Raw genomic sequence first — 21750 nt, forward strand, 5'->3', positions numbered from 1 at the left:
CTGCAAGTTTTCTTCTAAAAGTTCTATAGTTTTAGTTCTTATGTTTGGGTCTTGGATGCATTTTGAGTTAATTTCTGTTATCTGGAGTAAGGTAAGGATAGGTTTTGTTTCTGTGTTTTTAAAGAAGGAAAATATTGTAGAATGTCTCTGGGCTGATGGAAGTGATGCAGGAGAAAGGAGAATAATTATAGAAGCGAAGTTCCAGAGTGGGTGAGAGAGGCTGCCATGAGGTGTTTAACAGATACTCTCTCCCAGACCACACGTCAGTCAGGATCCTCGGAGCCCTCTTATTGACAAGGTCTTGACCTTGGCCCCCATCCTGTCTTTGGCCTGCCCAGCCCAGTCTTAGCAAAGAATCCTGCTAAGTCATCACCTACCCAGATAACTTACCAAGTTCCTCATCTCCCACCCTTGCTGTCTGAGCCCTTGACCTGCCTTTTGCAAGAATCCCATCAGGCCAGTTTAGTAAAAATCCCCCACCCTCAACATCTCCTCTTAATAATTTCCCAACCACTGACCTCCTCACACTGCTCCTTGGCCATAAATCCCCACTAGTCTTTGTTGTATTAAGGGTTGAGCCCGAATTTGCCATAATCTCAAATAAAGTCCTTCTTACCATTTTAACAAGTGTCAGAATTATTTTTTCTTTAACACGTTCAGGGGTGCCTGGGTTGCTCTGTTGGTTAAGCCTCCCATTCTTTTTTTTTTAAAGATTTTATTTATTTATTTGACAGAGAGAGACACAGCGAGAGAGGGAACATAAGCAGGGGGAGTGGGAGAGGGAGAAGCAGGTTTCCTGCCAAGGAGGGGGCCCGATGCGGGGCTCGATCCCAGGACCCTAGGATCATGACCTGAGCCGAAGGCAGACGCTTAAAGACTGAGCCACCCAGGTGCCCCAAGCCTCCCATTCTTGATTTTGGCTCAGGTCATGATCTCTGGGTCATGATCGAGCCCCTCATTGGGCTCCATGCTCAGCACAGAGTCTGCTTGTCCCTCTTCCTCCCCCTCTGCCCCTGCTCCCACTTGTACTCAGTCCCTCTTTCTCTTTCTCTCTCTCTAAAATAAATAAAATAAATAAAATCTTTAACATGTTCAAATGGGGGTGTTGATGTAAGTAGGAGCATGAACGGTTCATCTGTTGCTCTGAAAATTAGCTATTTTAGAATCCAGAAAAATAATTAAGAAGCAGTTGGAGATCCTAAGAGAGTAAGGAAGATACGTGGTCAATGGAACAGGAATTTAAAAGCCCCATTAATCGGGACAAAGAAGGTTATTTAAACAAAATAGAGAATGTACATCTACTAGGTCCATCTACTAGATATATCAACAAAGTAAATAAGAATGCAACACTATTATAAAAACAAGGAGAAATCTATAGAAACACAATACTATGTCAAGAACTTTCAATACTTCTTTAGTCTTTGATAGATCCTTAAATAAAAAAATTAACAGGTATATAGAAGATATAAATAGCTTCCTATTTTGTATGAAACTTGTCCATAACCAATAAAGAATACTTCTTTTCCAATCCCTTAAAACAGTCATCAAAATTAATCACAAATAATACAATGGGGAAAAAAACTCAGGATTTTATACAAGCCCACATTCTCTGACTCCAATGCCAATTAAAAGAAAAAAAAAACAATAGTTAAAAGAATTCAACCTCTTGAAATGCTAAAATTTTCTGGTGGGCCATAGCTTTTTTCAACAAACATTTCCAGCTTTCCACTTTCTAGGCACAGAGTAGGACTGCATTTTGCCCCCTTTGATGTCAGACACAGTCTACTGATTTGCTTTGGCCAATGAAACGTGGAGAGAAATGATGGGTATCATTTTGGGTGGACACTGAAGGGGAGAGTAAGCAGTTGACCAGGTTGTCTCTGCCACGGCAACTGGTATCACCAAGATGGCAGTTGCTCCACTAGCCTGGGTCTCAGAGTGGGGAGACATGAAGCAGAAATAAACTTTTGTTGTTTTAAGCCATTCAGATTTTGAATTTTTTGTTATTACAGCATAGCCAGTCCATCCCAACTGTCATCACGAGCCTCCCAAGTCTCTTCTCAGCCAAGGACATCAAAACTGCAAACTGGAGACTAGGAAACAGGTGCTATTTTCAAAACGATGGACTGACCGCTCAGTTCTTCTCTTCTCCCTCCTGAGACCCTACACAAATGATAGTAAGGAACTAAACTGGGAACACATCCATAATGACAAAGAGTACAGAAAGTTGTCCATCTGGGGAAGAGAGTTTAAAAAAAAAAAGTTTCTGCAACTCTGTCAGGCTGATAGAGAAGGGATAACAGATGACACAGCACAGAGGTGGTTGCTGATCTTCCCTACAGAATTCCAAAGATGTGCAGGAGAGAGGATGCAAGAGGCTGGGTCAAAAACAAGGGGGTTACTTGAAAGACTGCCTTTAAACAGTTCAGTCCCATCCCCTCCCCTAGTTCAGAATGCGGGGCCATAGAACATCAACTCCACAAATGAAACATCAGAGAGTACCTCCGTCAAGAAATTTTAATAACTCCAGAAAAAGGGAGAAGAAAAGGAAGAAGGAAGAAGAGGTGGAAGAAGGGAGAAGGAAGAAGGAAAAGACAGAAAAGGAGACAGATATGTATTAGCTTGGTAAGGGCTGCCATAAAAAAGTTCCACTAAAAGGAAAAAAAAAAACTGAAAGGATAGAGAACTGATTCGATTAAAGAATAATAAAATAATAAATAAAAATAAATTAAATTATAGATATTTTTAAATTATTATCATAACTATATTCAATGTTATTGCATTCAAAATCAAGAACAAGATACTATGTAAATGGCACAATCAGAGAACGAGAAAAGGCTCCTGTAAAATAAAATTATGATGCTGAAATAAATTATCTAGAAGGCTCAGAAGATACAACAGAAGAAATCTTCCAGAACATAGAGACCAAGAGATGGAAGACACGAAAGAAAAGAGACAGAGAAGGTCTATCCAGGAGGTCCAGTTTTAGAAGTGCTCCAGAAAAAGAGAAACCAGAGAGAAGAAAATAATCAGACGAACAATACAACAAAATCCCCCAAAGGTGAAAGAGACAAGTGTCCGTGTTTAAAAGACCTATGAAGCAAACAGCATAAGGACTTTTAATAGACCCACATCTTTGCAAAATTTTAGAACATAGGAAAAAAAGAAAAGATCCTAAAAGCTCAAGAAAAAAAATACCACTTATGAAGGAACATATATCAGATTTTTTATATAACTAAATGTTGGAAAACAGAGGAGCTCTACTTTCAGACTTCAGGGGAATGACTGCTAAACACTACTGAGTCCTGAACTGACAAGAAAACAAACACCGGTCGTGAAGGTTCTTTGAACAATTGGAGAGATATGATGTGGGCTGTACATCAAGTAAATGATGTTATTTTATCTGTATTAATTTATTGGGTGCAATAATTGTATTATAGTTATGTATGAGATGTCTTTGTTCTTAGGATATATACATAGGAGTGAAGTAACATATCTACAAGGTACTTTCAAATGGCTCAGAAAAATATGTGGGTAGACAGAGGTAAAGCAAATATGGCAAAATCTTAATCTTATAGATTAGTGAATCTATGTGACAGGTCCATTAAGTGTTCTTTGTACCATTCATTCCATTTTTTATAGATTTGATATTTTTCAAAATGAAAAGTAAGCAATTTAAAAAATACCACCAATACATAACAAAGCTGGAAAGGAAAATATCAAATAATTTATTTTTTAATTATTAATTTAAAATAATTTGAAGGGAAACTTATTTTATCTAGACATCGATAGCTGGCCAAAGAGTCAAATGTAAGAGTTGATTCAATATTCAGACATAGAAAAACAAAGAAAATTTACCGGCCATACTCTTTTTTTCATAAAGAATAACTTGAAGATGTGCTTCAACAAAATGAGAGGTTGAACCAGGAAAGAAAACAAGGAATCCAAGAAACAGAGGATACAACCCAAGACAGTAACAAGGGGAAATCCAGAATGACCGGTATGCTCCAGGCCTAGAGAAAAACACATCCAAATTAAAGAGGGAGGAAGAAAGCCTTTACAAGATAGATTTCTGGGACTCCTGGGTGCCTCAGTCATTAAGCGTCTGCCTTCGGCTCAGGTCATGATCCCAGGGTCCTGGGATTGAGCCCCACATGGGGCTCCCTGCTTGGCGGGAAGCCTGCTTCTCCCTCTCCCACTCCCCCTGCTTGTGTTCCCTCTCTCGCTGTGTCTCTCTCTGTCAAATAAACAAATAAAATCTTTAAAAAAAAAAAAAGATAGATCTCTGATAATCAAAGTGAAACCTGCAAGAATATATGATGAAGAGTTTAGAAAAGAAATGTTCAATTATCTTTGATAAAGAAAAACAAAGGGCACCCCTAAGTTCATTGCAGTATTATTCACAATAGCTAAGAAATGGAAACAATCCAAGTATCCATTGATAAAGAAAATGTGATGTACACACACACACACACACACACACACACACACACACACAGGAATATTATTCAGCCATAAAAAAGAAGGAGAGCCTGCCTTTTGCAACAGTATGGATGCACCTTGATGACACATTATATTAAGTGAAATGAATAAGACAAAAAAGACAAATACTTCATGATCTCTCTTGTACATAGGATCTAAAAAAGTCAAACTCATAGAAACAGAGTAAATTGGTAGTTGCCAGGGGTTGAGGGGTGAGGGAAATGGGAAGATGTGGCTAAAGGATACAAACTTGCAGTTATAAAATTAGTAACTTCTGGGGCGCCTGGGTAGTGCAGTCAGTTAAGCATCTAACTCTTGGTTTTGGCTCAGGTTGTAATCTGGGAGTTGTGAGATCAAGCCCCAAGTCTGGTTCCATGCTCAGCAAGCAGTCTGCTTAAGACTCTCTCTCCCTTTCCCTCTGCCGCCGCCCCCCCAACACTGTTCTCTCTAAAATAAATAAATAAATCTTTAAAAAAATAAGTTCTAGGGATCAAAATGTACAACATGATGACAATAGTTAATAATACTGTGTTATATACTTGAAACTTGTTAAGAAAGTAGATCTGAAATATTTTCACCACAAGTTATGTGAGGTGATGGGTGTGTTAACTGATCTTATTGTGGTAATCATTTCACAATATATACCTGTAGCAAATCATGTTGTAAATCTTAAACTTACATAGGGTTATACATCAATTATATTTCAATAAAGCTGGTGAAAAATACTTTAAAAAATAATAGGCAAACAAAAAAAAAAGAAAAGAAAATAGACACAATTAAATACTCCAGTAAAAGCAAAAAATTGAACAAGAAAATAAATAGCACAGTACACTACTTGGCTCTGTGTTGAACAATATTTTAAAGTCATAACTTAGGGGGCTCCTGGGTGGCTCAGTCGTTAAGCGTCTGCCTTAAGCTCAGGTCATGATCCCAGGGTCCTGGGATCGAGCCCCACATCAGGCTCCCTGCTCAGCGGGAGGTCTGCTTCTCCCTCTCCCACTCTCCCTGCTTGTGTTCCCTCTCTCATTGTGTCTCTCTCTGTCAAATAAATAAAATCTTTAAAAAAATAAATAAAGTCATAACTTAGGGAAACAAAATGTGTCACTACAAAAAAAAATCAACTAAATACAAAAGAAGGCAGTCATGGAGAAAATAAGAAACAAAAATGTTATAAGACATACATAAAACAAATAACAAAATACAAAAGTAAGTGCTAAATAAAAAACAGGATTCAACTACAGGCTGTCTACAAGAGACTCACTTTAGATCTGAGGACATAAATAGGTTGAAAGTGAAATGATGGAAAAATATATTCCATACAAATAGTAAGCAAAAGGGAGGAGTGGCTATCAGAAAAAATAGACGTGAAGTCAAAAACTATTACAAGAGACAAAGAAGGGCATACTACAATGATAAAAGGGTCAATTCACCAAGAAGAAATAACAATTATAAAAATACATGTGTCAAACATCAGAGCTCCTAAATATTTGAAGCAAACATTGACAGAATTGAAGGGAGATAGCTCTCCAAGAATAGTAGGAGACTTCAATATCCCACTCTGAATAATGGAAGTAACAATAAGACAGAAGATCAATAAGAAGATAGAGGACCTGAACAACACTATAGACCAGTTGGACCTAACTGATAGATACAGAGCACTCTACCCAGCAACAGCACAGCACACATTCTTTTCAAGTGCCCATGGGACAGTCTCAGGATAGACCATATATTAGGCCACAAAACAAGTCTTAATACATTTAAAAGACTGAAATCATACAAGATATCTTTTCTGATCACAATGGAATGAGACTGGAAATCAACAGCAGAAGGAAAACTGGAAAGTCCACAAATATGTGGAAACTAAACAACACATTCTTTAGCAACCAATAGAGCAAAGAAGAAATCACAAAGGAAATTAGAAAATATCTTCAGACAAATAAAAATGAAAAGACATCATACCAACACTTATGGGATATAACAAAAGCAGTGCTAAGATAGAAATTTATAGCCATAAACATATTTTAAAACAAGAAACATCTCAAATTAACATCTTAATGAACTAGAAAAAGAATAAACTAATCCCAAAGCTAGCAAAAGGAAGGAGATAATACAGATTATAGCAAACATAAATAAAATAGAAAACAGGAAAATAGAGAAAATCAACAAAACCAATAGTTGGTCTTTGAAAAGATCAAAATTAAAAAAACCTTTAGCTAGACTAACTAACTAAAAAAAGAAGATTCAAAGAACTAAAGTCAGAAATAGAAGAGGGGACATTACTACTGGTTTTATAGAAATAAAAAGGATATAAAAAGAAACAAAAAGGAACATCTATATACCAATAAATTGGAGAATCTAGATGAAATGTTCAAATTCCTAGAAACACACAACCTAGTGAAGACTGAATCATGAAGAAAGAGAAAATCTGAATAGATCAATAACTAGTAGGGATATTGAATCAGTAATCAAAACCTACCAACAAAGAACAGTCCAGGGGCGCCTGGGTGGCTCAGTCGGTTAAGCGTCTGCCTTCGGCTCGGGTCATGGTCCCAGGGTCCTGGGATTGAGTCCTGCATCAGGCTCCCTGCTCGGCGGAGAGCCTGCTTCTCCCTCTCCCTCTGCCTGCGGCTCCCCCTGCTTGTGCTTGCTCTCTCTCTCTCTCTCTGTCAAATAAATAAATAAAATCTTTTAAAAATTTTTAATTAAAAAAAAAGAACAGTCCAGGAACACATGGTGAATTCTGACAAACACTTAAAGAAGAATTAACACAAACGTTTCTCAAACTCTTCCAAAAATATAAAAGAGGAGGGAACACTTCCTAACTCATTCTATGAGGCCAACATTACCCTGAAACCAAAGTCAGACAAAGCTACTACATGCAAAAAAACAAAAACAAACAAACAGAAAACTACAAATATCCCTTATGAACACTGATGCAAAAATCACCAACAAAATAGTAGCAAACAGAATTCAAAAGCGTATTAAAAGGACTATACACTATAACCAAGTGGGATTTATTCCTGGAATACAAGGATATTTCAGCATATGAAAATCAAAGTAATATGCCATGACAACAGAATGAAGGCAGGAAAAAACACACATCATTTCCTCAATTGATACATAAAATGCATTTGACAAAATTCAACATCCTTTCATGATAAAAACACTCAACAAACTAGGAACAGAAGGAAACTACTTCCACATAATGAAGGCCACATACGAAAAACCCATAGCTAACATACTTGATGGTGAAAGTGTGAAAGCTTTTCCTCTAAGATAAGGAACCAGACAAGAATACTTGCTTTTACCATATCTATTTCACATAGTACTAGAAAGTCCTAGCCAGAGCCATTGGGCAAGAAAAAGAAATAAAAGGCATCCAAATTTGGAAAGGAAGAAGTAAAGTGATCTCTGTCCACAAACAACGTGATCTCACATGTAGAAAAGCCTAAAGATTCCACTTAAAAAAACTAGAACTAATAAACTCAGCAAAGTTGCAGGATACAAAATCAACACAAAAATCAGTTGCATTTCTGTACATTAACAGTGAACCTTCAGAAAAGTAAATTAAGAAAAATAATTCCATTTATATTAGCATTAAAAAAAGAGCAAAATACTTAGAAATAAACTAAACCAAGGAGGCAAAAGGCTTGTACATTAAACTTGCTTAAAGAAATTAAAGGAAACACAAATAAATGGAAAGACATCCTATGTTCATGGATTGGAAGGCTTAATATAATTAAGATGTCAATACTCCCCCATATTGACCTACAGATTCAATGTAATCTCTATCAAAATCCCAACGATTTTTTTTTCAAAAATAGAAAAATTTATTCTAAAAGTCACATGGAATCTCAGGGGACCCCAGATAGCCAAAACAATCATGAAAAAGAATGAAGTTGGAGGTCTCACACTTCTTGATTACAAAATTTACTACAAAGTGACAGCATTCAAAATGGTGTAGTACTGGCACAAACACAGACAAACAGAGCAGTGGACTATAACGGAAAGCACAGAAATAAACTCTCACGTACATGGGCAAATAACTCTGGCACAGGTGCCAAGACCATTCAATGATGAAAGGACAGTCTTTTCAACAAATGGGGATGGGAAAACGGGATATCCACATGCAAGAAGGAGGAAGAAGAGGAATAAGAGAAGAAGTTGGACCTTTATCTTACACCACATACAAAAAATAAATCAAAATAGGTCAAAGACCTAAACAAAAACTAAAACGATAGAACTTCCAGAAGAAAACAAAGGGGGTAAGCTTCATGACACTGGATTGGCAACGACTTCTTGGATATGACATCAAAAGCACAGGCAACAACAAAAAAAAAGTAGGTAAGTTGAATTTCATCAAAATTAAAAAATTTTGTGCATCAAAGGACACTATCAACAGAGGGAAAAGGGAACCCAGAGAATGGGAGAAAATATATCCAAATCATATGTTTACATATAAATATATAAAAAATTCCTACAACTTGAGGCACCTGGGTTAAGTGTCTGACTCTTGATTTCGGCTCAGGTCATGATCTCAGGGTCCTAGGATGGAGCCCTGCACTGGGCTCCATGCTCAGCAGGGAGTCTGCCTGAGGATTCTTTCCCTCTCCTTTTGCTCTTCCCCTTGCTCCAGTGCACGCATGCATTCTCTCTCTCTCTGTCTCTCTCAGATAAATAAATCTTAAAAAAATAAAGAACTCCTACAACTCAACAACAAATGAAGAAACAACCCAGTATATAAAATGGACAAAAGACTTGAATAAACATTTCTAAAGATACACAAATAGCCAATAAGCCCATGAAAAGATGTTCAACATCACTAATTTAAATGCATATCAAAACCAGATGAGAGGGCACCTGGGTGGCTCAGTCGGTTAAGCATCTGCCTTTGGCTCAGGTCATGGTTTCAGGGTCCTGGGATCGAGTCCCGCATTGGGCTCAGTGTTCAGCGGGGAGTCTGCTTCTCCCTCTCCCTCTGCCTGCCACTCCCCCTGCTTGTGCTTTCTCTCTGTCAAATAAATAAATAAAATCTTAAAAAAAAAAAAACACGATGAGATACAACATCATGTCCAGTGGGATGGCTATTATCCAAAAACAGAAAATAACCAGTGTTGGCAAGAATGTGGAGAAATTGGAATGCTTGTGCGTTACTGGGATGTATGTGGGAATATAAAATAACACAGCCACTGTGGAAAATTGTACAGCGATTCCTCAGAGAAAACTAAACATAAAATCACCATATGATTTAGCAATTCTTTTTCTGGATATATACCCAGAAAAAGTGAAAGCAGGGACTAACAGATATTTGCACATCATATCAGCAGCATTAATCACAATAGCCAAAAGGTGGCAAGAATACAAGTGTCCATTGATAAATGGATAATTAAATGTGATGTATATGTAGAATGGAATATTATTCTGCCTTATAAAGGAAGGAAATTTTGACATGTGCTACAATAGGGAAGAACCTTGAGGACATCATGCTAAGTGAAATAAGCCAGTCACAAAAGGACAACTGTTGTATGATTCCACTAAACGAAGCATCTGGAGTAGTCAAGTTCATAGAGACAGAAAGTAGAATGGTGGTTCAGGGGCTAGGGAAGGAGGAAATGAAGAGTTAGTGTTTAATGGGTACAGAGTTTCAGTCAAGAAAGATGAAAACGTTCTGGAGATAGTGGTGTGAAAAACAATAAAAGGAAATATCACTAAAATGGAGCAGGGAAGCTAGAAGGGGAGGTGACAAAGAGGAGCCTTATCATTCAACATCAATAATAGGAAGCATTGTCAATTATGGACCCCAACAGAAGAATCCTCAACAGGAAAGAATCATTAATTACAGACCTCATCACAAAAACATGTCCATTGCATCTCCTATAAGAAATCACCCCCCCACCTACAACTCAGCCAATGAGAAACCACCATCACCTTGGACTCATGCTTTTCTCCAATTGACTTTTGTTCAAAACAACCCCTCCCATCTTCCTCATTCTTCTCCATAAAATAAGATTCCTCTCCTTTGCTGGACTTGCCTATCGTTTTGCCATAGCTTGTTTGTCCCAAATTGAGATTCTCTGTTATTCCCAAATAAGCCCTTTTTTGCTGGTAAAAGAACTAACCCTTTTATTGTTAAGGTTAACAGGGGGGATGGTTGCACAACAATGTGAATGTACTTAATGCCATCGAATTATATGCTTAAAAATGGTTAGCCAAACTGTGGAAAGAGCCAAGATGTCCATCGACAGATGAATGGATAAAGAAGATGTGGTATATATACACAATGGAATATTATGCAGCCATCAAAAGGAATGAGATCTTGCCATTTGCAATGACGTGGATGGAACTGGAGGGTGTTTTGCTGAGTGAAATAAGTCAATCAGAGAAAGACATGTATCATATGACCTCACTGATATGAGGAATTCTTAATCTCAGGAACAAACTGAGGGTTGCTGGAGTGGTCGGGGGTGGGAGGGATGGGGTGGCTGGGTGATAGACATTGGGGAGGGTATGTGCTACGGTGAGCGCTGTGAATTGTGTAAGACTGTTGAATCACAGATCTGTACTTCTGAAACAAATAATGCAACATATTTTAAGAAAAAAGAAAAAGAAGAAGATAGCAGGAGAGGAAGAATGAAGGGGAGTAAGTCAGAGGGGGAGACGAACCAGGAGAGATGATGGACTCTGAAAAACAAACTGAGGTTTCTGGAGGGGAGGAGGGTGGGGGGATGGGTTAGCCTGGTGATGGGTATTGAGGAGGGCACGTTCTGCATGGAGCACTGGGTGTTATGAACAAACAATGAACCATGGAACAGTACACCAAAACAAATTATGTAATATATGGTGATTAACATAACAATAAAAAAGGAAAAAAAATGGTTAATATGGTAATCTTTATGCTATGCATCTTTTACCACAATTTTTTAAAAAGGAACAAAAGAACTGGAAAAGCTATTTTTAACTTTTAGAATCAACCTATAGACAAAACAGAAAGACTTCATTATGATTGCAGATCAGAATATCAATAAGATGTAGAAATACAAGCACAGATAATAGAAGCTGAGATTTACAAAAAAAGATGTGAGCTTACGGGAGGTAGAGATGTTAATATCTTCATCCTCTCAAGCTGAGAGTGAAAAGGCACCATCTGTCCTTGACGGAATAAGAAATAGAAAGTGTAAGTATATTGCTTAAAGATACAACAATAACCAACTTTAGAACTAAAACTAGTAATATGTGTATTAAGAAACTACAAGGGGGGTGCCTGGGTGGCTCAGTTGGTTAAGCGACTGCCTTCGGCTCAGGTCATGATCCCGGAGTCCTGGGATCGAGTCCCCACATGAGGCTCCCTGCTCAGCAGGGAGTCTGCTTCTCCCTCTGACTCTACCCCCTCTTGGGCTCTCTCTCTCACTCTCTCAAATAAATAAATAAAATCTTAAAAAAAAAAAGAAAAGAAACTAAGAGGGAAGGAACAGAGGTGTTCTGGAAATGTGTTAAATCCATATCCACCATTGGATGAGATCATTTGAAAATGTCTGTACTATATAAATTAAGAAATAATAATATAGATGTTATTTAAAGAGACTTTTATAAAAAATGATGTTATTTATTTGATGTTACTTATTGAGCCACCCAGGCACCCCATCAGTATTCTTTTGTAATTGATTACATTCTATTTTTATTTCTTTAAAAAAAATATTTTATTTTAGGGGACCTGGGTGGCTCAGTCAGTTAAGCGTCTGCCTTCGGCTCTGGTCAGGATCCCAGGGTCCTGGGATCGAGCCCCCCATCAGGCTCCCTGCTCAGGGGAGAGCCTGCTTTTCCCTCTGCCTCTCCCCCTGCTTGTGCATGTGCACATTCACTCTCTCTCTCTCTGCCAAATAAATAAATAAAATCTTAAAAAAAAAGAATACTGATAAATTGAGTTCTTTGGGGGGAAAAAGAGCAAAATATTAAAATGGCTAGAAAGCATAATCAGGAAAAATAATAATGCAAACAAACAAATCAACAATCCCTAAAATGGATGGAACTACAGATACAGATGTGATAGCCATATATTTTTTTTATTTTTTTTAAAGATTTTATTTGACAGAGAGAGAGACAGCGAGAGAGGGAACACAAGCAGGGGGAGTGGGAGAGGGAGAAGCAGGCCTCCTGCAGAGCAGGGAGCCCGATGCGGGGCTCGATCCCAGGACCCTGGGATCATGATCCGAGCCGAAGGCAGACACCCAATGACTGAGCCACCCAGGCGCCCCTGATAGCCATATATTTTTAAAATGTGAAACCCTGGAACATGCTGAATGGTTCTCTAGAAATTAAAATTATCTTGAGAAGAAACAGAAAACCTGAACAGGCTGATGACCCTAGAGAAGAATGAAAAGAAGTCAAAATAATATATTTATTTTTAAAAGATTTTATTTATTTATTTGTCAGAGAGAGAGAGAGAAAGAGAACACAAGCAGAGGGGAGCAGCAAGCAGAGGAAGAAGCAGGCTCCCTCAGACTTAACAGACTGAGCCGCCCAGGCATCCCAAAATAATATATTTAAAAGAGGGGTCCAACTCAGATGGTTTTATGGAGAGTCCTCTGATTTCCCCACAATAGTCACATAACTACATAAATAAGTTATCATAACTTTGTGATTTATTTTTTCAAACTTTAAATATCTGATCCATTGGGAATGCATTTAGATTTAAGGAAGGAGGTGAGAATCCCTGTCTGCTGATTCTGGTTTCCTCACTTACTCATGAGTAAGTGCCACTGGGGCACCAGCTCAGCTAGGGCTGCCTCCTCCAGCGCCCTGGAGTAGAAATCATGTGAGCCATTACATCACCCATCTCACAAATGGGCCACAAAAGGTTTCCACCGTGATGCCCTTAAAACTCCGGACTACCATTTTTATAATCTCTCCTCCTTGTATCTTTTTTTAAAGATTCGCTTTTTTTTTTTTTTTTTTTTGAGAGAGAGACAGCACAAGTGGGGGGGGGGGGTGGATAGGGAGAGGGAGAGAGACTCCCAAGCCGACTCAGCACTAAGCACAGAGCCCCACCCAGGGCTTAATCTCAGGACACCGAGATCATGATCTGAGCTGAAACCAAAAGCCCGGAACTTAACAGACTGTTAACACCCAGGCACCCCTAAAGATTTTTATTTTTAAGTAATCTCTACACCCAGTCTGGGGCTGGAACTCACAACCCCGAGATCAAGAGATGCATGCTCCACTGACTGAGCCTGCCAGGTGCCCCGCTCCCCCTTAAATCTTGCCAGTTTACATATTAGAGAAAAGAATCATTAATGTTTAAAATAAAAATGTCTAGTGAATGTCTGTCTAATTCAAAAGACTTGGATTCTCTATACCCAAGAATTGAAATATTTATATGCTAATGATGTTCACACAGCAGCATTATTCACAATATCCAAAAGGTGGAAAAAACATGTGTCCATTGACAGATCAGTGGATAAACAAAAGTGGTATATACATATAACGGAATTTTCTTCAGCCCTAGGAAGTAAGAAAATTCTAACATATGCTACAAATGGATGAACCTTGAACACAGTATGCTAAGTGCAACGAAAGGACAATTACTGCATGATTCCACTTACAGGAAGCACAGTAGTCAAAATCATAAAAGACAGAAGAACTTGGGGACTTGTTATTGAATGGGTATAGTTTCAGTTTTACTAGATGAAAAGAGTTCTAGACATTGGTTTCACAACAATGTTGATGTATTTAATACTATCAAACCAAACACTTAAAAATGGTTAAAATGGTAAATTTTATATTTTGCCTCAACTGAAAAAAACAGTAGGTGAATTACATGCATGAGTCAAGAGTTTAGGGGGCTGTCCCCCTCCACACACAACAATGCCCCCATTCTAAAGGCGCCCTCCCCCCCAGGGAGTTCACACAACACAGCTGTCCCCAAAAGGTCCTCCCACAGGCCCTTGTGTGCCCATGGGGTGGGCGTGCAGTGGGGGTGTCTGTGTGGGGTGGGGGTTTCTGTGTGGGGGTGTCCGTGTGGGTTGAGGTGGGAGTGTGAGGTGGGGCAGAAGTGTCTGTGAGGGGTGGGGGTGTCTGTGGGTTGGGGCCGGTAGGGTGGGGGTATCTGTGTGGGTTGGAATGGGAGTGTGAGGTAGGGTAGAAGTGTCTGTGTGCGGTGGGGTAGGAGTGTGTGTGGGGGGGTTGGGGTCGATAGGGTGGGGGTATCTGTGTGGGTTGGAGTGAGAATGGGAAGTGGGGTAGAAGTGTGTGGGGGGTGGGGGTGTCCATGGGAGTTGGAGTGGGAGTGTGAGGTGGGGTCCAAGTGTCTGTGGGGGGGTGGGGTCTCTATGTGGGGCAGGACGGGGTGGGCGTGTCCGTGTGGGGTGGGGTAGGAGTGTGTGTGTGTGGGTTGGGGTCAGTAGGGTGAGGGGTGTCCGTGTGGGGTGGAGTGGGAGTGTGAGGTGGGGTAGAAGTGTCTGCAGGGGGGGTGTCTGTGTGGGGTAGGGTGGAGTGGGGTGGGGGGGTTGTCTGGAAGTTTACACCACACCCCACAGCCCAGCTCCAACCTCTGAGGAAAGGCCCATCTGGGCCGAATCTCGGAGTCCAAGTTTGCTTTAACTTGGCTTCTTAATGGCCGGGTGACAGCGACTGTCTTCTTCCCGATCCCCTCCCCCAGCCCCCAACCCCTGACCCATTTTAAGTGTACAATTTAGTGTCTTTTTAGCAAATGGAAGAGTGGTGCAACTATCACCGCAATCCAGTTTTTGGACATTTCCCTAAGCCCACTTTGCCTTTCTGAATCCCTGCGTCCTCAACTGTAAACGGAGATAACACGAGGCTAGCACGGATCGGCCACTGGCAGATTTTACCTATTATTAAACTTGTTGATGACGGTCTGTTTTTACATTACTATCCTTTCCTTCTCGAGGTGCGACCCTAGCCCGCCGCGTCAGCGCGAGAACCGCGTCCAGTGGGGATGAGGAGGTGGGACTGGAGTCGCGAAGGCTCGGCGCTGGTTCTGCCCAGGCGGCCCGCGCCGCCCCACCGCCTGCGATCGCGCAATCGGGCCTCTCCCGGCGCCCTGGCTGCGGCTGGCGGCGCAGCTCCGGGCTGGATTGGTGATGCCTGGGCGCTGCGCGCGCCTGCGTAGTGGGGATAGTCGTGCGCGCGCCGGGGCGCTGCGGGAGAGCCCTCGGAGCGTGGTTGTGGCTGCTCGTCCCCGGACTGCCGCACCATGGCGGAGGAGGAGCTGGAGGCTCTGAGGAAACAGAGGCTGGCCGAACTGCAGGCGAAACATGGGGTGAGTACGCCGGTCCCCGCCGGGCGCCGCGCTCGCCCGGGGTGAAGGGCGCGGCCCCGGGCGGAGGCTTGGGACGCAGCGGCTGGAGCTCGCCCCGCGGGCCCAGGACCCCGCCGCTGCCCCCGAGGCCGGCCTCGGCCCCTCCGGGCGGGTGGGCGCTGGGCCGCCAGGCCGACCGCGTGCGGTCCCCGGACGGTCCGGCGCTGGGCCTCTTCGGGTCGGCGTCGCTCCGGAGCGGAATGCCCAGCCCCTCAGCTGTCTCGGTCCCCTTAGCTTCGGGTCTAGCCAGCTCCGACTGCTTTCCAGCCGAATTGTTTCCTAGAATTCGGGTGTTCTGACCCAAGTAGTTGACGTTGTTTGAAGGTCTGCTGTGTGCCAGGTGCTGCGGGTACAGAGGGGAACATCCTCTCTGACGGAGTTGATGGTCCCGGGGAGGAGCCACACAACCACGAATCCCGTAGATAAAGTGCTCAAGTTAATGACTTTGCTGTGCGGGGAGGGGACCACCGTGGTAGGGCTGGAGCGGGACGGTCTCCCGGGAAGCGGCGAGTGAATCATCGTCCCCAATAACGAAGCAAATTTTACTATCCAGAAATATTTCTTACACTACGGTTTCGTAGTATAGGGACTCCCCTCCTTCATGGTTGCTTGTGTTTAAAACATTCTGCTAGATTGTGATTTTAGAAGCTTATCGAAACCTTGCAGTAAGTTGGAACTATCCCACTGATTTTTGTGAGGCCCAGCTTTTAATCATTTGGTAATAATTTGATCTCTACCACTGCAGGAGCCTTAAGTATCAGAAACAAGAAAGTGGCTCCTACTTTTTTATGCGAAATTACTCTACTAAAAAGACACGATTTTTTTTTTCCAGGATCCTGGCGATGCAGCACAACAGGAAGCAAAACACAGGTATGGGCTGGAGCTCTGAACTTTTTGAAGGGGGGGTTTCACCGAATTGTTTTTTTAGTTTAGTTATTTTAATAGGCGTGTAAATTTAAAGTTTTTCCTAGCGTAGAGATTTTTCTGTAAGTAATCAGAGTAGTTTCATTATTAATTTGTTAATTGAAGAAACGTGTGTAGAACTCCACATGTATTATAATTGGTTGATGTTTGCTTGTCTGCTAAACTGTGATTACCTTAAAATGAGCCTCATAATAGGACTACCTCATAGGGATTTTGTGAGGATTACATGGGGACAGTGCCTCACATTTACTGTTCTTACTGCTATTTTATTCCCAGCACATGGCAGGGCACCTCATACATTGCAGGTTTATTGAATGAAGACCTAGTTATCTCACCATGCTACCTTTTCTTCTTTCTAATTGTGATTTTTAAAAATAAGACATAAAATTTACATAATTTTTAAGTGTGAAGTTTATATTTTCATTGTTATGTAACAAATCTTTAGAACTTTTCCATCTTGCAAAACAAACTATACTTACTGAACAACAACACATTTTCCCTCCACATATTTTTTAAGATGTATTTATTAAGGGGGCACCTGGGTGGCTCAGTCGTTAAGCGTCTGCCTCCGGCTCAGGTTATGATCCCAGGGTCCTGGGATCGAGCCACACATTGGGCTCCCTGCTCAGCGGGAAGCCTGCTTTTCCCTCTCCCACTCTGCCTGCTTGTGTTCCCTCTCTTGCTGTCTCTTTCTGTCAAATAAATAAAATCTTAAAAAAAAAAAAGATGTATTTATTTTAGAGAGAGTGCACATGTGAGTGAGGGGAGAGGCAGAGCGGGGAGAATCCCAGGCATACTCCCCGGTGAACTTAGAGCCCCACTTGGGCTCCAGATATCATGACCCTGAGATTATGACCTGAGCCAAAATCATGAGTTGGATGTTCAGCCAACTGAGACACCAAGGTGCCACCATTCAGCAAATATTCATTGAGCACTAGGTCTGGGTCAGGCACTATGTTGGATCTATAGAAACAGGCAGGGCAGAGAAGGTTCCGTCCTTACATGGCTTGTTAGTGGTAGAAGAAAGATGGTGCTAAGAAAAAAATAAAACTACTACATGAATTTCATTGATTCTAAGATGTACATTTTTTCACATTTTTAACATAGATTAGGTCTCATAAATGATCACTCTTGTCCTGGATTCTTCCAGAGAAGATTTATTTTTGCTTCTGCCATCACTTGGGTACATTTCTAACCTGAGATGTTTTAAAATTAAATTCTGTGCCTTAGATTCCACTTCCCCCCAAGCAGTGTAAGGCCTGCAAGAACTTGAAGTTCAAACTCTCAGGAACTTTTTCCCTCTTCCACTCAGGGCCAAGGCTGATTCATGCATCCTTCCTTGCTGTCCCTTTCTGTGTGGCCGGTTTATTTTTTGTTTACCTTGTACTGTGGATGTTACTCTTTGATGCCCCAGCTTTGAGTAGGGGTCTCCTTATTAGACTCATCTAGGGTGTTTTGTTGTTGTTGTTCTTAGAGGTATATAAAACTATGGTGCATCTTACAACCAATGGCATCTCAGATTCAGTGAAATATAGTAACGGTAGTTCACAGCAGGGTTGAAGTACTCAGGAGCCATAAGGAAATGGCCTGTGGAAGTGGGCTATAAGCTCCTCAGGTAGGGGTGGTTAGTAGGTACAGCCAGCCCCAGCTCCCCTTCTAATTCAGCCAGAGGATCTGCTTTTGTCTGTGTTGTGTATTAAGTTCCCTAAAGGACTTCATTGGGGGAAAATTTTTTTTTGCTACTTAAAAGTTTGAAACCACTGTCCTGTGAACCTGAACTAGTTGCAAGGATAGTTGCAGTGTTATAATGTCACTCCCTCTGGTGACTCAAAGAGTGGAACTGAGAGTCTTGAAACATGGGGCTCAGGGGAGCCCGGGTGGCTCAGTTGGTTAAGCTTCCAGCTCTTGGTTTTGGCTCAGGTCATGATCTCATGGGTTGTGAGATCAAGTCCCGCGTCAGGCTCTACACTCAGCAAGGAGTCTGAAGATTTTCTCCCTCCTCCCCTGCCCCTCCCCCCACTTGGGTGCACAAGCTTGTGTGTGCGCTCTCGTGCTTTCTCTGAAATAAATCTTTAAAAAAAAAAAGGAAAAGTAAAATGGGGCCTCGTTTTAGCTTGACCATGATTATCCGTGTCCCCATAAGATAGCCTCCCTAGGTCTCAGCTGCTTCATCTCCAAAAATACCAGACAGATTAATCGTTTGGCCCTTTAATTGCTTGGACTCTCACTACAAATTCCTAGAACCTCTCACACACTGCATACTTAATAAATGTTGGTAGTGGTGGTTAAACTAAAACTCTATCCTGAATTATGAAAATGTAAAGTTTTACCTTTCAACCTGGTAGGTTTACACCCACATAAAATAAAGCCAGCTTCTGAGGGCAGAGGTAGCCTCTTCTACTTGACTATGGGTGCTGCCACTGCGCAGCGCCTGCTATAATGCAGTCCGTGCACACGGGAGGGCTCCATCTTGGGAAACCTATTGTGTGAGTTCCATTTTTGTATGTTCAGTAGGAATGCTGACAGCATAGTTCTAATTTTGCTGACCTGTTTTTGTTGTAGGGAAGCAGAAATGAGAAACAGTATCTTAGCCCAAGTCCTGGATCAGTCAGCCCGGGCCCGTTGTAAGCATCTTCAGTTTCCTTTAAGTTATTTCCATAACATTGACTTGAGTTAGTTGAATAGGGAAAGATACATGAAATCATTGCTAATTCTGGATTAAGTATTTAACCTAAACACAATACAGATAATATTGTAAGAAATGTGAAGTTTATAAACCTAAGGAAATGCATTTAAATAGTTATTAAAAATACCAGCTCAGTTCTCTCTTACCACGGGGATGATCTCCAAGTGCACATTAGGTAAGATTTACAGGAAACAACTTGTAAATCGAGTCAATCACAAAATGTGACTGGTAGTTGATGTGGGTGAAGGGGACTTGGTGGGGGGCTTATTGCCTCTGTTTTAGTGTATGTTCAGAATTCTTCATAATAAATACCAAAACAGTGTAGAAAAAAATAATTAAGCCAGTCGGAATGAACTAGTATCTTTCGTATTGTGACTTGAAGGCCAGCTTAGAAGCAGCCTTAGATGGAGCATCACAATTATATATGTGTAGTAGTAGAGAAATTGTGTTCGAGAGGGCAATCATTTAAAAAAAAAAAAAAAAAAACATCAGGCTTAGAATCCCAGGATCCAAGTTTAATCTTGGCTCTCCCACTACCTGTGTGTGGCTTTGACTGAGGCATGGCTGAACTTCAGTTTCCCCTTTTTAAGAGGGGTAATAGTACCATCTGCCCCACCTACCTACCTTGCTAGTTTCAAAATATGTCTGTGAAGTGCTTTGGAAATGTCAGCGCATAGTTTTATATATGTGCATTTAGTTTTGACTCCTTCTTTTTCTTTTTAGTAAGTAACTTAGCACTTGTAAAGCCCGAAAAAACTAAAGCAGTAGAGAATTACCTCATACAGATGGCAAGATATGGACAACTAAGTGGGAAGGTAAGCTTGGACTGCCTTGAGGCAGTTTTACCTATTCTTACCTAACTTTATCAAAAAAAATCTTCAAAAGGTCAATTTTCAGAAAGGTTATAGAAATTCTTGTTGACTGTTTCAATGAGGTATTTTATAAAGGAGAGAATTGTAGTATCTGCCATAAATCCTAAAAGATAACTTAATTGCCTTTCCTAAAATTCTCTGATTTCCTTTACCGACGTTGCTATGGAACCTTGATGTGTTTGTGACCCAGTGACTCTTAGGGTCAGCATCTAATTGCTTCTACACTGGAAACAGGTTTGTAATGGTACCAATTAAAGACTACCAATGTCGGTAGAAGTTAAGCTTGTTTTGCAAATGAGGAGGTGCTGAAATTTCTGATTATGCTGCTGTAATGCCGTGATGAGTATATTCTGGTGAGCCCGACCTTCCTTCAAGATCCACATGAGCCCCACCTGCTCTGGAAACCACCTGCTGCCTTCACAGCCTGTGGGAATCAGTCCTGCCCTGAACCCCTTACCCTAAGCGCGCACGTGGAAGAGACAACAATTGGTGCGTCTTGTATTTAAGCTTCTCAAGGGCAGAGGCAATGTGTCTCTGTTCCTGACCCTTAACAGTGGTGTAGGTGGTTGTCATTGTTAGCTAGAGGTGATAGAGGTATTCTTACACAATGTTGACTTTGGATTTTCCTGAGAAAGCTAATTTTGATAGCTACTTTCCCCCCCTCCTCAAATGAGGCTAGCAGAGCAAAATTCTTTTGGAACTTAAGCCAACTTAGAACTTGCTGTCTTGCCTTTCCTACCCTCTTGACCTCTGTCCCCACATCCCAGAAAAATTAAAACCATTCAGTCTACTAAGGTACACACACTGTTTAAAAAAAAAAAGTACTGTTTTTCTTTCTGGTTATCCTAGGTATCAGAACAAGGTTTAATAGAAATCCTTGAAAAAGTAAGCCAACAAACAGAAAAGAAAACCACAGTTAAAGTAAGTGTCCCCAAATGCTCATGGCAAAAGAAAAAGATTGCTATTTTAAGTGATAAATGTTAAATATACATCTACTGTAACAAAATGTGTTTCAGCCCATAGACATTTCCATTTTGTAAGAGGTGAACGTTTGGGGAGAAAGGTTGCACGTGCTGAGGGGTCTGTCGTTCCCCTCCCCCCATAGACCTAAAACACTAAGCTGTTTTAAAGACGTAGTGTCTTGCTCTAGTAGGTAGACCTTGTTCTTCTCAGAAAGTCTGAGTTATGCTTTATTAAACATGTTATGACCCTCATTTAATTTCCCCCTTCCCCTAGTTCAACAGAAGAAAAGTCATGGACTCTGATGAAGAGGACGATTATTGAAATTTAAGATGTTTAGAGACTGGAACTTAATGGAACAGTTCTAGGACAGATAATACTGGGTAGAAGTGAAGATCTGATTATTTACTTTGTTTATTGTCTATATGCCTTTTAAAAAAATAAACTTGTTATGCAAAATAAAACAATTTGGGCAAAGTTGTTTTTGTACCATAGCTGAATGAACAGAA

The 21750-nt window shown here is 40.9% G+C and overlaps 1 protein-coding gene and 1 long non-coding RNA gene across 2 annotated transcripts in view; one reads left to right on the forward strand and one right to left on the reverse strand.

Moving 5' to 3' along the window:
• LOC118356442 overlaps positions 1-15465 on the reverse strand; it is a 32091-nt gene extending 16626 nt beyond the window's left edge. The window contains exons 1-2 of the long non-coding RNA XR_004819748.1: positions 15330-15465; positions 11570-11631 (exon numbers count right to left, since the gene is read on the reverse strand). This is a non-coding gene — a long non-coding RNA (uncharacterized LOC118356442). The remainder of the gene's footprint in view (positions 1-11569; positions 11632-15329) is intronic.
• Positions 15466-15593: 128 nt separating this feature from the next.
• On the forward strand, positions 15594-21705 carry PDCD5 (programmed cell death 5). The gene is made up of 6 exons (XM_027618896.1): positions 15594-15760; positions 16632-16669; positions 19286-19347; positions 20133-20224; positions 21131-21202; positions 21518-21705. The coding sequence occupies exons 1-6, from the start codon at positions 15695-15697 to the stop codon at positions 21563-21565; spliced, it is 378 nt and encodes a 125-aa protein (XP_027474697.1). The 5' UTR covers positions 15594-15694; the 3' UTR covers positions 21566-21705.
• Positions 21706-21750: the final 45 nt, after the last annotated feature.

Source organism: Zalophus californianus, chromosome 17 (assembly GCF_009762305.2).
Source record: "Zalophus californianus isolate mZalCal1 chromosome 17, mZalCal1.pri.v2, whole genome shotgun sequence".
In the NCBI taxonomy this organism is placed as follows: domain Eukaryota; kingdom Metazoa; phylum Chordata; class Mammalia; order Carnivora; family Otariidae; genus Zalophus; species Zalophus californianus.

What these genes read in the sequence shown, in the direction of transcription:
- PDCD5 (XM_027618896.1), top strand. Translation starts at nt 15,695, where the DNA reads ATGGCGGAGGAGGAGCTGGAGGCTCTGAGGAAACAGAGGCTGGCCGAA. An exon ending in CAACAGGAAGCAAAACACAG is followed by an intron (nt 16,670 to 19,285) that starts GTATGGGCTGGA and finishes TTTTTGTTGTAG; the next exon opens with GGAAGCAGAAATGAGAAACA. An exon ending in ATGGACAACTAAGTGGGAAG is followed by an intron (nt 20,225 to 21,130) that starts GTAAGCTTGGAC and finishes TGGTTATCCTAG; the next exon opens with GTATCAGAACAAGGTTTAAT.